Raw genomic sequence first — 14,962 nt, 5'->3', positions numbered from 1 at the left:
CCTTGGATCTCTCAAGTGTATTTTAACAAATACTTCCTGTCCTTGCAGTGACAGGGCACTGGCAGTGCCCTCGTCCCCCTGCTTTACCTGTGAAAGGTTAAGGTGTTCTTGGTGTTTGGGGGCAATGTTCCTAGCAGCTGTATGATGGGTTATTTTTATAGCTTTATGAATAATTTAGACAAACACCTGTATGGGATAGTTTAGATAGGAATGAGCCTTCCTCAAATAGAGTGATGAGCTGCTAGATGATCTCTTAAAGTCTCTTCCAGCCCCACTTTTCTGTGACTCTACAATTCTGTAAGACCTGATTCTCATGCACTTTCTTATCGTTTCCCAACTTCTTCTGATTGGATAACGGTAAAAAGTGAGGATTTTACCACTTTCACTTACCTTTTTGCCTTTTCCACCCCTGGAAAAACTCTGGTGTGGGGGGAGGGGGAGAGAATGAGTGAAAAAAAGAGAAGGTAAGGCAGACAACCCCCCCAAAATAAAAAAAAATGGAAAATTTAGGATTTAGCCCATCTCAAAGAAACAGACCGGACCAACAGTCCCCCTCGCCCCCCACAGCCTCCCTGCCACTAACCAGAGATAGACCAAAAGGTCTACCCCCAACTGTACCCAATGGAGGAATCTTTCTCTTGCAATTAGACAAACAAAATAACAACCAAGGTCTTGGAAATGTGCTCTAGGCAGAAATGTCTTTCTCCCTGCCGGGCCCAATCTGAAAATTATTTCAGCTTTTTGAGATAGCAAAGTACTAGAGCTAAACACACATACACACGCTTCAGAAGTCACAGAGAAAGAGAGGAAAAAAGTCTTACTCACTTCCCCTTGTTAAACACTGAGAAGCTAACATTCTGTGAGCCTGCCAGAAGAAAGAAATTAAACACGTTGACTGTAGGCATGGATGGACCTAGGGTTTTGGAAAGGGGGTATGCAAAAGGTACATGAAACATCACATGTAATAGAGCACCTATGTTTTCTCCAGTTAGAGACTAGCAGCCTTACTAATATGCTAGGGGCCTAGCACTATATTATTCAATTTAAGATCAAAGCAAAATCAACTATAACTTTTTTTGGAATGTGCATTAATTGCTAGATTATATATTAGGCTTTTAACATTGCAATAAACTAGAGAGAAATAGTCCAAATAAATTATTTTATTAGTCCTTAATCATATTTAAACATACATCTCTTATTCAAATTTGTAAAAGAAAATCTAGCCTTCTTGAGTATATTGAAAGTTCATCAAGTGCTTCACTGTGGGCACGTCTACATGAGCAAATGCTCTGGGGTGGGTTTACTGTAGAGCAATTTACTTTAGACTAAACCCATCCAGGGCAGACATCTACACAGATGGGTTTGAATGGGCTGGCAGGGAGCCATTCATTGAGTTAGGCATGTTTCAAGCCCACGTCCCAGAATAGACCCTCAAGGACCTAGTCCAGTGGTGCTCAACTTTTTTGACCAATGGACCAAATGGGTAGTGCCTGTTCTACTCCTGGGCTGGATCTGGCTGGTGGTCTTGATCCAGTGCCCAAGGTGAACATGATGGGGCCCCATTTGGTCATGCAGAGGGGGGTGGTGGCAGCCTGGTCCTAATCCAGCCACATGGGGGAAGAGGGCAGGGAGGTAAGGGGGGGCATGACCTGGCCCTGATCCAGCTATGCAGGGGGACAGGGACATGGCCAGCCCTGAACTAGCAACACTGGGGAAGGTGGCAGGGCATGGCCCCAATCCAGCAGCACAAGGGGAGGGGGTGTAACCCAGGCCCATGAGGGAAGACAGCACAGCCCAGTCCCAGCTCAGCCACATGGAGGGAAGGGGGCATGGCCTAGCCCCAACCAACCACACAAGGCTTGGAAGTGATGGCATTAATTGCCACTGCTCTCCCACCACCACATTTCCCAACCTGTGGGGAGTCCCCTGGGCCAGATGCCATACACCTATGAGCCACCAATGGCCAATGACCTGCAGGTTGATCACTCCTGACCTATATAATTAGCTGCTTAGACCAGAGCTCTTCTTCATATATGGGGACAGCTAAACTGGATGCCCAGGACACCTGTGGGACCAAAACACAGGGACAAAACTTGGGGTTTTCTGGATTTGTTTGGAGGGGTGGGTTTGGATCTAGAGACTTAAATTCCATCTGAGTCCCATTTTAGGAACTTAAGACACTTCTCTGGGTCTTTTCCTAGGGGTTTTGGGGAAGAGGACATAGGCCTTGAACTAGAACTAGTTGAAAATATCCCCATTCAGTGGTTTCTCTTGGGAAGATGATGGCTCAGTGGACTAGAAAGGCTCTGCTGGAATGTGCCATTTCTATCAGAACTTGCATCAGAAACCTGGCAGGTTTACCAGCCAGCTAACCCAGTTTTCTACCAACCCTTACAGCACTTCCTCAGGACCCCAGCACCATGGCTGGCAGTTTCTCAAGATGCCACCCACCATCTCCCAAGGGTGCACAGGCTGTTTGCCTGACTGTGTGGGTGGTCAGCTCCTCAGCTAGTGCCACAAGGCAGCTCTCTAGGCTTCCCATTTGATGGGTAGGCAGAGTGCCCACCTAATTCGCCAGCAAGCCAGGCCGCCAAAGAGACAGCTGGGGAAGCAGGGAGTCTTTTTCACATCAGAAACACTGACCCAATCCTGAGCCTGCTGCAGAAATTTGATTCAACAATAGCAAAATTCATTTAAAAAAAAAAATCTAAGGTGGACCATAAGCTGAATATGAGCCAACAGGGTGCTCTTGTTGCAAAAAAAAGCCAACAGCATCTTGGGCTGTATTCACAGGAGTGTCATTTGCAAATCAAGGGAAGTGATTCTTCCACTCTATTCAACCCAATACTCACCTGGAGTATTGTGTCCAGTTTTGGGCCCTGCACTTCAAGAAGGACATGGGCAGTTTGGAAAGAGGCCAATGCAGGGCAACAAAAATGATCAGGGGGCTGGGAGACAAGACTTATGAGGAAAGGCTAAAAAAACTAGGGTCATTTAGCCTGGAGAAGATCAGACTGATTTAATAACAATGTTCACATACCTGAAAAGCAATTATGGAGAGGACAGACATGGGCTTTTCTAGGTGGCTGTAGGGGACAGGACTAGGAGCCACACCCTCAAGCTGGAGCAGGAGAATTTGAGGTTGGAAATTAGGAGGAAATGTCTGACCGTGAGGGTGGTCAAGCACTGAAACAGGCTACTTAGGGAAGTTGTGGCATCCCCATCCCTGGAAATTTTCAAGAACAGGTTAGACAGACACATGACTGGGATGGTTTAGTCAGGGATGACCCTGCCTTGAACAAGGGGGTGGACTAGATGACCTTATGAGGTCTCTTCCACCCCTACTTTCCTATGAGCCTATAAGGTGGGGGAGTTTGGGGACGGGAGGAATAAGGAGAGCCGTTTCATCCTGATTTTGGATGGGAAAAAAAATTCTGGCTGGTTTCCAAGCCAATTTTATCTCTAACTCCCTTCTGCAATGTTCATGTGAAATACCCACCATGAGACACAGGTCACCAACAAAGAGAGAGACTGTGCTATCCAGCTTCCCCCAGCACAAACCCCGACCTGTCAGCAACCACGTGAAGCGATTGCACCTCCAACTTCCTACCAAGGGCACTTCTCAGATGAGATGTCAGCAGCAGGAGGCAGCTCCCCACCCCCAGGATCCAGTCTGTGGCCCAATCACCAGATGAACTACTGAATCCACTGGAGTGCACACACTCCTATGCCAGAGGCCATAAATACATAGGCAAGCACAATTCATCTCCAGGTCATTATGGGGAGGTGCCAGAAGGCATGCTAAGGAGTCATCATCTAAAAGAAAGATCAAGGTCTAAAATGGGCGGGGAAGAAATGGCTTGTAGTCATTAGTGGTTTGGTCACAATCATGGTAGGAAAGGGTAGAAACGTGCCAAGGACTCGTTCCCCAACCTTGTTTCCCAGTGCAATGGTCAGAGTTCGAGGAGGTCTGTTATGAAGGCCGTGTCTAGATGAGCGCGCACTATGTGGCACTTAGCACCCATTCGGCTGTTCTCCACACTGCAAGGGAGCAGCACTGGTGGGGTTGACCCCTGAATATCCAGTGGTCAAAAAAAAAAAACCCGTACAAAAACAAAGAATAAAGCAAAACAGTGCATGCATGGGCAGCGCATACTGCTCAAAATCAGAGCCTGGCCAGCCAGAGCCATGCTCCGGCAGTCGACCAGGCTCTGAGTGGCCAGATTGCTGCTGCTGCAGCCCCAGGAGGCTCCCAGGACCCCAGGTAAGACTTCTGGGGCCAGCCTCCCTTACCCCACTCGGGGTAACCTGCCACGCACCAGAGAGCACACGGCTCAGGCATTCCCTAGGGACAACTAGCAGCGGCACAAGGTGTCCAGCTGCTACTTGTCCCCAGGGAACCAAAGTTCGTGCTCATCTGGACACAGCTGAAGAGACCAAAATGCCAGGCACACGTGGTTTTTCTTTTTTCACTGACCAATATAACTGCCTTCTACATGGCACTTCAGGGTCCCCATTTCACGTTCTCTCTGGATAGGATAGCTGTAAAAGAAATAACAAATAAAAGACAACTGTGCTACTAAAAGAATGGAAAATACCAGCAAAATCCTGCAATCCCGTCCCAAGCAAAAATCATTTGCAGTCAGGTTGTCCCCAGGCCGAAGACCAAACGAGCCCAGAACCTGCCCATGAGCTGAAGTTGCATGGGAGGAAGGGCACAAGGAAGAGGAGCAGCTCAGAGGCTGCTCTGAATTTCACAAAATTTCAGGATGGTCCCAGTGTAGGGAGGATACAAAAGGTGGCTTGAACATGACTTTGCCCTCTCTTCTAACCTGCTGGAACAAAGACTTAGACCCCACCTGCGACTGGAAGAAGACAGGAGCCTTTGCAACATGTTATTAAGCAAGACGCTCTCCCAGAGCGGAGGGAGCGGTTATGGTTCGTTAGCAAGTAGGCAAAGAATGTTGTTAATGTTAAAACTGCTTTGAAAATCAATGATGCCCTGGGCAGGTTTGTAAAAGTTTAAACAATGATTTGTCAAACCACTTAAATCCTTAGCTGCTTAGTCCTAGAGCTTTAATATTTGAAACAAAGACCTTTTTCATCAGCAGCAGAGAAGGGATTTATTATTTAAGGAAACTGAGATAGCAGAGTTTGCATTGGGCTAAAGAAGTAATGCAGACAGGCATGCTGCTCTCAGAAGCTGGCATCCCAAGGACATGAAAACTCCCCTTCACCAAGGTCCAGTCCAGCAAGCTCCCTCTCATGATGCACTGAGTGCCAGATCCTCCAACATATTTAACTGCCTAACTCCCACTGCTTTCATTCAAATCAAAGGAGTGAGGTACCTGGATAGGAGTTGAGCACCTAAATACCTTTGTGGATCTGGCCCTGAGTCAGAGTCTTTTGCAGTCATTAGGCATGTATAGTGGACTTAGGCACCTAAGCGTGATTCTGTTCCACCCTGTTCAAATCCCTGGAAAGCAAGGAATACAAAAGGTGATGGGTCCTCTGCTCCTCGCTGCTTTTTGTGATTGTCTTACAGCTAAGATGACAGTGGGTGCATCTACATGTGCTATTAGTGCGAAGAAATAAACCCTGGCACAATTCATGCTGGAGTCAGTGCTCCCAAGCCCAGCGTCTGCACATGGACCCAGGACCACAGCACTTTGAGCCAAGGTGGAGCAGCCCTGGGCTGGCAGGAGGCCTGGGAGGTCAGCCCTGGTCTCCGCGTGGTGGCAGTGGGCAGTGGAGGGGCTGCCTGGGGCACAAGGCTTTTACAGTGCAGGGTTATCTGGCAGGCAGCCCCTGCACTGTAACATCCTCAAACCCCAGCCAGCCTGAGCCAGTGTCTACATGTGCATTTTGGCAAAGTAAATTACTCCACCATCGGATAGTACTGTCCCTGATCCAATTCGAATGTACTCTTGAATGTATGTACCCAGAAAGCAATGCTCCACCTTGACTCACATGTCACCGTTGCCTTGCCCAGCGGGACTTCACTTCCCCTGGTGGGACTTGCTGTCTATCTGAGCCAAAATCCAACCATGAAAGTGGTTTCAGGTTTTGCAGAGGAGGACAGGATACCAGTGAATAGTTAGCGCAGCCCCTCTGTGCTATGCTTCCCCAACCCCATAAGTGGTGGGCAATATGAGTCGTCAGACAGCATGATGGGAACTCTTCCTTTTGGGACAGGCACTAGACCCCTACGGTGTATCTGCCACATGGAAACTGGGCCACAGGGCCACCAGTCCCTGACAGTACTATTTTATGGCAGAGTTAATTAATTTACTGAGCCCTAATACCAGCACACATGTAGACTGTGACATTTTACTGCAGAGCAAATTAGTCAACTCTGCAGTTAAGAGCACGTCTAGATGCACCCAGTGTGTTACAAAAAAGAGGCATTCATAGTTTCTCAGGTTCTCAATCAGGGTAGAATAGGACTGTACTCAGACATCCAAGTCCACTCCGGTGGAATAGGATAGCGTGTGTTAATAGGATAGGTGTGTTAAAAGTGATCAATAATACTTCCAGTCTCTGTGCAAAGAGCCAGGTCTGCATCTATGCTGAACTGCTCAGCAGAGTTGGAGCAGGAGCTCTGAGACCTTAGCTGTGCTGGGGGTTAACCATGCAAAGGTCTGGTATGGATGAGAAAAAAGGGATGTCTTGCAACTTTGTCATAATCCTAGGAAGAGCCTTCTCACTATGAGGGTGGTTAAGCATTGGAACAGGCTGCATAAAGAGGCTGTGGCATGTCCATCCTCAGCAGTTTTGAAAAGAAAGTCAGACAAACCCTTCCCTAGGATGGTTTAAACAGGGGTGATCCTGCCTGGAGGAAGCAGTCAGAGCAAATTACTTCCTGATGACCTTCCAGGCCTATGTTTCCATAATTTTATCTGTCCCTGCAAGGCTCCAGCTTACATCCACTTTAGGGGCTTTTGAGTAATGATTTTCTAATCACTTCCCAGCAGAAAATGCAGTATCATCAACATATTAAAATTTCACAGGAAATTGTTGATTTTAAGGCAAAATGTGAATCTCATTTTGAGTCATTTTGTTTTGACTTCTTTACAACATTAAAAAAAAATCAATCATAATATCTGTCAAAAAATATGTGATAGATACCCTATTTAATAATATTTGGTATGACATTATACCTTTTCATCCATGCCAAAATTAACTTGACAACAGTCAATTGAAACAAGCCCATTTTTCTATACCTATTTTTTAAATGTATATTCTATGAGAAATTTTGAAAATTTCAACTTTTTTGATGCAATTTGGAATGAAAACAAATCCAAAATATCAAAACTTCCTGTGCTGTGGACATTAAATATCCCACAGTGTCAAAGAACCAGGTATTGTGAACTCCCAAGCATTTCTGTAATTCCAATTATTCACCCGATGGCTGACTTTTCGAGGGCCATCTCTGCATTGGGACAAAGGACTTGTCTTTTGTTACCACGGGTTGCGTGGGTAGGCAAATCCTCCATAAGACAAGTGTGCTTGAAGCAATAAGACTCAGAGAGTGCAACTCAAATGCAAAGGAAACTCAGAAACTAACATGCTTCTGTTCTGCTTGTTGGCAAACGAGCACAGACTGATCCACCCATCATCTTCAGCTTCAAGAATAACTGGGCTAGAAAACAAAAAGGAAAAAACATGTCAAGAGAGTAAAGCACAGTGCTCTTGAGTGATACTCTGGTCCTGCTTTCAATGGCTAAACCCCCCCAAGGGCTGTAGTAGGGCCAGGATTTCACTCCTAGGCCAGATCCTACTCTGGGTATTAGGTGCTCTAAGTCTGATCCTATTCAACGCTGTTCACATCCCTGAAAAATAAATGCATGCAAAAAAACGCAAAAGGATGGGTCCTCATCCTCCATCACTGCCTCTTCCTTGGTGCAGATCTATGACTTAGTCTTAAGGCAGAGATGGTGATGTGTTGCAATGGTAGATGAGTTAACATTTTTCCAGGGACTTGAGTGGGATGGAGTAGCATCCAACTGGTAGAGTAGGTACTAGTGGAACTGTTACCCAAAAACAGTGGGAAAACCCCATCAGCTATCCTCCCTTGTGTACAACATGCTATTTTGTATTATTATTTGTATTACTGAAGATGTTTAAAACTCCCATACCAGGATCTGGGTGTACAAGGGCCTTCCACACTTAAGACAAAAACTAAGACACTTCCTGCTTCAGCGGATACATCATTTAAGTGGGAGACAACAACTAAATACATCACAGGGATGGAAACCCTCATGACTTATGAGGAGAGGCTGAGGGAGCTGGGCTTATTTAGTTTGGAGAAAAGAAGGCTTAGTGGGATTTAAGAGCAGCCTTCAACTACTTGGAGGGTGGTTATGAAAAGGATGGGGCTACACTGTTCTCAGTGGTGGAAGATGGCAGAACAAGGAGCAATGGTCTAAAGTTGCAGCAAGGGAAGGTTAGGTTGGATATTAAGACAAAACTTTCTCACTAGGCGGGTAGTAAAACACCAAAACAGGTTACCCAGAGAAGTTGTGGATTCTCCATCCTTGGAGGTTTTTAAGACCCGGCTAGACAAAGCCTTGGCTGAGCAGGGGGTTGACCTAGATGTGACCTCCTCAGGTCCCTTCCCACCCTCATTTTCTATGATTCTATGATTACAATTAGCATCATTATCAGAGGTGGATTAGTTGAGATGCAACTACAATTTAGGCTACTGTGCAATTCAAAAGGCACTTCAACACAAACACTTTGCTAGGTCCTGGCTTTGGAATGGAGACTAAATGTGGCTGGGTTTTATGTTTTAGGATCATAGGAAAAGAGGGCTGGAAAGGACTTGTGAGATCATCTACATTTTTTTGTTAATTAAATCTTCTTCTATTTGGGGCTTTTCAAGGGGAAAAAATCCCAGGTAAGTAACACCATATTGAAGTGCTTCTCAGCTGCAGTCGAATGCTATGTCCTGTCCCTTGTGAAGGCTGCAGAACTCCCTTGCAAACATAAGGAGCCCAGCCCTCCTTTATAACATGTGAGTGAAGGAGGCAAGGACTGCAACGAAGCCCTATATCACTCAAGCCATAAATTGACTGAAAAGAAGCAAAGCATTCCCCTCAATGAGTGAGCATATCCTGTCTGCTAAGCTTCCTCAAGTACGTGGATCACTTATTGGGGTTATATTGTAAATGAGGCAACCAGAATCAAACACACACCGAAACATTCTCCAGCTTTCTGTTCCATCGCCCAGAGCCCTTCTCGTTTCCATTCAAAGCAAGTGAAACAATAACCAACATTGAACAAACGGCATTAATGAGTATCCAGGGCATAGGAATGTAGGGTTAGATGCCCAGCCAGTGTAAATCAGGGAAACACCAATGGCTTTGATAGACACCATCTCCTGAGTGAGAATTTTCCCATCTAAGGATTTGGCTCCATAACACCATCTCGGACATACGGTCCATCAGATTCAGACTCCTGCCTCCAGCTGTGACCAGTATGTGATGCTTCAGACCCGAGTGAAATGCAACAAGAACACCTGAGGCAACGATGTGGTAGGGGAAAGTACCTTCCTGACTCCTGGAGTGGTCAGTAAAACCCCTATGAAGCGTGACATTTGGCCAGTTAATATTTGGAAATAACTGGCGAATCTCAGAGCCCAGTCCTCCGCAGCCTCGTGCCCTGGTGTAAAATGCCTACCAAGTCAGCATTTTCCCCTCGCTTAACCAGGCTACCACAATTTGCTTTCACAGTGACCTCACTAGGCCCAATTCTCCATCCTGCAGGACCAACACTACATCAGACAGGCAGCATTTTATTTCTCAATAAATGACCAATCTGCAACAGGGCAAAAGAAAACAAGGTCCACTGTGTGGAAGCACAAACGATGAAATGGGGTTGATGGCATTAGAAACAAATAAGGCCTATTGTCTTAATACCTCTGCTTTGACTAAGGATTTGCTCTGAGAATTTCACTCCCTGCCTCCGACTAATAGCATTTCTAAAAAATGCAAATTGGGAGGAACATTTATTTAACTTTTGGACTCTTACATTATTTTAATTAGTTTCTTTCAATTTGTTTCACCAAAATAGAACTTACAACCACCAGACGCAATTACAGTACAATTCACACTGAGCCATGACTGACTGTGCCACCAGTAAATAAGCGGACTAGCTTAATGGACCAGTTATAATTAGATTAGCAAAGTTTGCTGGAGCCCAACTCATGAGCTGCAATAAAGCACAACGAGAGGAAATGGGAATTCTGTGCCAACTGGTTGCTATTTATTGCTGTCAAGGAGTCTGATCAACGAAAGAAATTGAAAAAAATCACATGGGCAGAACCAGAAAGCCAACAGACATCATTACCCATCAATGTAGTCCGTGTCAAAGTCCATGGTTTCATAACTTCCTGCAATGACCTGCCCATAGACTTCTATTAGGGTTCCTGTTTAGAAGGAAAAGGAAAACTAAGTGGTTTTTTTTTAAGGCATCATGTAAATGTTTTCAGAGGCAGGCTGACAAAGTAGGGGTTATGGGACATATTTACAAAGGTAGTTAGGTGCCAAGAGCCAGATCCTGTCCCACTTACTAAGTCTCTAAGTGGCACTTAGGCTTCTCTGTGATGAAGTATAATCCTATTCCACCCCACTCAAGTTCCTGAAAAACCAACTGTGTGTCTACTTTTGTAATGTGCTTGCCTTTTTGGCTCAAGACTAAATCTCAAAAAGTGGCAAGATGAACAAGGACCCACCCACATTTTTCACAGTTTCATAGTTTCTAGGGTCGGAAGGGACCTGAGCAGATCATCTAGTCTGACCTCCTGCCATGGCAGGAAGAGCACTGGGGTCAAATGACCCCAGTAAGGTGGTCATCCAACCTCCTCTTAAAAACCCCCAGGGTGGGAGCCTGCATCACCTCACTTGGAAGCTGGTTCCAGACCCTAGCCACCCTGACCGTGAAGTAGCGCCTCCTGATGTCCAACTTAAACCTTCCCTCCGCCAGCTTGTGACCGTTGTTCCTGGTCACTCCTTGCGGCGCTCGGGGGAACAGGGACTCCCCCAGCGCCTGCTGATCCCCCCTAACCAGTTTATAACAGGCCACAAGATCCCCCCTCAGCCTTCTCTTTTGAAGGCTGAACAGGTTCAGGTCCCGCAACCTTTCCTCATAGGACCTACCCTGCTGTCCCTTGATCATACGAGTGGCCCTCCTCTGGACCCTCTCGATGCTGTCCACATCCCTCTTAAAGTGCGGCGCCCAGAACTGGACGCAGTACTCCAGCTGCGGCCTGACCAGTGCCGCATAGAGGGGGAGGATCACCTCCTTGGACCTGCTCGAGATGCATCTGTGGATGCACGACAAGGTGCAGTTGGCCTTCCTAGCCGCCTCCCCACATTGCCGACTCATGTTCATCTTGGAGTCAATAATGACTCCCAGATCCTTTTCCACCTCCGTGCTGACAAGAGGGGAGTTCCCCAGCCTGTATGTGTGGTGCCGATTGTTCCTCCCCAGGTGCATCACCTTACACTTGTCTGTGTTAAACCCCATCCTGTTCTCCTCCGCCCATCCTTGTAACCTGTCTAGGTCCAACTGTAGCCTGTTGCTCCCCTCTATTGTGCCCACATCCCCCCACATCTTAGTGTCATCAGCAAACTTGAACAGGGTGCTTTGCACCCCCTCATCCAAATCACTGATGAAGATGTTGAACAGGGCGGGCCCAAGGACCGAGCCCTGTGGGACCCCACTTCCCACGTCCTTCCAGGTCGAGAAGGACCCATCCACTACCACCCTCTGGGTGCGACTCTCTAACCAGTTGGCGACCCATTGGACTGTATGGGTGTCTACGCCACAGTCCCCCAGCTTCCTAATGAGAATGGGGTGAGAGACAGTATCAAAAGCCTTCCTGAAGTCTAGGAAAACTATATCCACTGCCACCCCTGCATCCAATGATTTAGTGACCTGGTCGTAAAAGGCCACCAGGTTGGTCTGACAGGACCTGCCGCTGATGAACCCGTGCTGGTTGCCCCTGAGCATGCAGTTCCCTGCTGGCCCCTCCTGGATGTGTGCCAGAATAATTTTCTCGAACAGCTTGCCCAGGATCGAGGTAAGGCTGACTGGCCTGTAGTTCCCCGGGTCCTCTTTCCTCCCCTTTTTGAAGATGGGAACCACGTTGGCCCTCTTCCAGTCCTCCGGCACCTCTCCAGAGCACCACGAGTGTTCATAAAGCCGTGCCAGGGGACTTGCAATGACCCCAGCGAGTTCCTTCAGGACTCTAGGGTGAAGATCATCCGGGCCGGCTGACTTAAAAATGTCCAGCCCCTCCAGAAGCTCCCTAACTAAATCCTCACTCACTCTAGGCCCAGGTGAGCCTCCCCCGGGGCCCAAAGGGGGCCCAGCAGGGAGGTGGCAGTTCTGGTCCTTACTGAGGAAGACAGAGGAAGACAGAGGCAAAGAAGTTATTAAATATGTTGGCTTTGTCGTCTGGCCAATTTAATTTTGAATTAAGGGTTTTCAGAGATCAAGGAAGGTCAGATAGGATCCCAAATAGATTCTCAGGCACTTACTGGGTGGAACAGGATCTGAGATTTACAGAAATGCCTAAGTAGTTGAAGTACTTAACTCTCCCGCTGACTGCCTGTGGAAATTAGGGCCGTGTCATGCATGACCAAAAACTCAAAACTGCTGGCTTTACCCAGAAAACCTGAATGCTTTGTGTTTCACCAGAAACCAAACATTTTTTGACAAACAATGCCAAAAATTAATTTCTTCAGCATTTTTCACTGCCTAAAATATATATATATTTCTGACCAGCTCTGCTACCGAGTCACTTCAGGCAATCAAACTATAGCACCCAGACATTCATTATTTTGGTGCATCTATCAGATGCCTCTTAGCAGCAATTTGGTTTTTAAAAGGGAAAGAAAGGAGTCACTGGGCTCATCTACATGGGATGTTTACTGCAGAGAGAACTAATTACCTCCGCAGTAAATGTCTGTGTCTACATGTGCACCCCTATTAGGGTGCGTGAAACTAATATACTCTGCAGCAGGGTAGGACTTGCAAATATGAGTGGTACCGTGCTGTGGAGTATTTTTTGTGCATAGCAGCACATGTGTAGATGCCAATCCTGCTGCCTGCCAGCCAACCAGCACCCTTGTGCTCCAGCCAGCTGCTCTGCAACATGTTGAGCCAGACTGGAGCAGCCCCAGGTTGGCAGGCTGACCCCTTCTCCCCATGTCCCCAGGTCCCCTGCCAGCCAGGGCTCCTGTGACCCAGCTCCATGTGCTGCGGTCTGGGCACACATGTAAACGGTGTACTTGGAAGCTTCCTGGGAGCAATAAGCTCCAGAGCAGTAAGCTCCAGAGCTTGTTACTGCTCATTAATGGCACATATAGACATGCCCAATGATAGGAGACAAACTCTAAAGTAAATAGGCTTGACAGAGCCTTGTATAAAGCCACAGGTTTTCCATGACTAACTCCTCCAGAAGATGACTGTTCACTCACCATGACACATTTTCAGTCTTCAAAACAGATACAGGGTTAAACTTTCAGCACAGAAATACCCTTCACTGTAACATGGCAAAGGATCACTTGCACATGGCTCTGTGCATCAAGGCTAGATTTTTTCAAAAAAGCCAAAGGTGGTGCTCACCCCATCCTTGGGGGTCTTCAAGAGGAGAATGAACAGGGACCTGGCTGGGATCACATGACTCCAGGTCTGGTGACCCTTTTCTTCCCTGCCAGGGGCAGGGGTTCGGACTAGATGACCCACTGAGGTCCCTTCCAACCCTAGAATCTATGAATCTATGAAAAGGGGGCACATCTACACATATAATTAATGAGATGGGATAAACCATGGAGCAATTTGTGATGGAATCAACTACCTGTGGGCGCAGCATCTACACACGCACCTGAGACAGCAGCAAACTGAGCCAGGCAGGAGCAGTTTAGGTCAGGGCTGCTCCTGCCTTATTCTTCCTGCCTGCCTGCAGCATCCAGAAGAGCTCCAAGCTCCAGCCTCAGTTGTCTGGGTGCCAGCCCCGGGCAGGCAGGGGGCACAAAGTTCAGGCCCAAGCAGCATGTGGCTGCATCAGGTGGCAGAGGAGCTGGTTGGGCCACAAGGCTCCTGCATCTGCTGAGCCATATGGCTAGGCAGTAGGAAGGTGTGTAGCCCCTGCTGGCTGGGCTAACCAGGAGCAATTTACTTCCAGGTCAGTGTCTACATGTACATTGCTGCACAGTAAATAACTACACAGTAGGATAGTGCTTGTATTTGCAAGTACTACCTTGCTGCACAGTTTATTAGTTTCCTGCAGCATTGCACATGTAGACACAAGACAATTACTGAAGAGCTAAATTAGTCAGCTCCACAATAAACATCTTGTGTAGACACACCTAGGAGTGGAGCTTAATTCCCATTAAGTTGCAATGGGATCTCGGCACTTACCTTTAAGAATCCTAGCTCAAACAAACATCAAAACACTCATACACCCACACAGAGAGAGTAGGGACAAGACTGACAAAATTATTTAGGAACTTCAAGAGCCAGATAGTTAACTAGTAGGTTTCAAAGTGCCTAACTTGCATTAAACTTTCAACCTCACTACATGCCTGTCTAGACTCTAAATACCCTAGGATCCTTGCTGTCCAAGGACTTCAAATTTCAGGATGTTAAATTCTTCTAAGATCTCCAGAAGCAGCTTGAAAATGGTAGCAAAAATATGGTAGAAAAAGACAGACAAGGTTCTTTGGGTGAATCTGATATCTTTTATTAGACCAACTTAGATAGTTGGAATTTTTTTACAACTATTTAAGCTGGTCTAATAAAAGATATCAGATTCACCCAAAGAACCTTGTCTGCCAATGTCCTTAGACCAACACGGCTACAACCTACACCCCTGTGCTTTTATAGCATGGTACTTCTGGTTTCTATGTCTCGAATGTAGTCTTTTATGCCTAATAACAAGTAATGTAATACC

At 46.8% G+C, this 14,962-nt stretch overlaps 1 protein-coding gene across 13 annotated transcripts in view; it reads right to left on the bottom strand.

The window, feature by feature from the left end:
* Positions 1 to 14,962, bottom strand: part of PKHD1 (polycystic kidney and hepatic disease 1 (autosomal recessive)) — a 484,191-nt gene that overhangs the window by 442,744 nt on the left and 26,485 nt on the right. For all 13 annotated transcript variants that reach the window (XM_019520930.1, XM_019520934.1, XM_019520940.1 and 10 more), the window contains exons 7-10: positions 10,351 to 10,429; positions 7,568 to 7,642; positions 4,478 to 4,542; positions 826 to 865 (exon numbers count right to left, since the gene is read on the bottom strand). In XM_019520930.1, coding sequence (XP_019376475.1) covers positions 826 to 865; positions 4,478 to 4,542; positions 7,568 to 7,642; positions 10,351 to 10,429 — 259 coding nt within the window. The remainder of the gene's footprint in view (positions 1 to 825; positions 866 to 4,477; positions 4,543 to 7,567; positions 7,643 to 10,350; positions 10,430 to 14,962) is intronic.

The sequence above is a fragment of the Gavialis gangeticus genome, unplaced genomic scaffold, assembly GCF_001723915.1.
Source record: "Gavialis gangeticus isolate Ggan-Ray unplaced genomic scaffold, GavGan_comp1, whole genome shotgun sequence".
Classification (NCBI taxonomy): Eukaryota; Metazoa; Chordata; order Crocodylia; family Gavialidae; genus Gavialis; species Gavialis gangeticus.
This window is presented reverse-complemented; position numbering and strand designations above follow the sequence as displayed.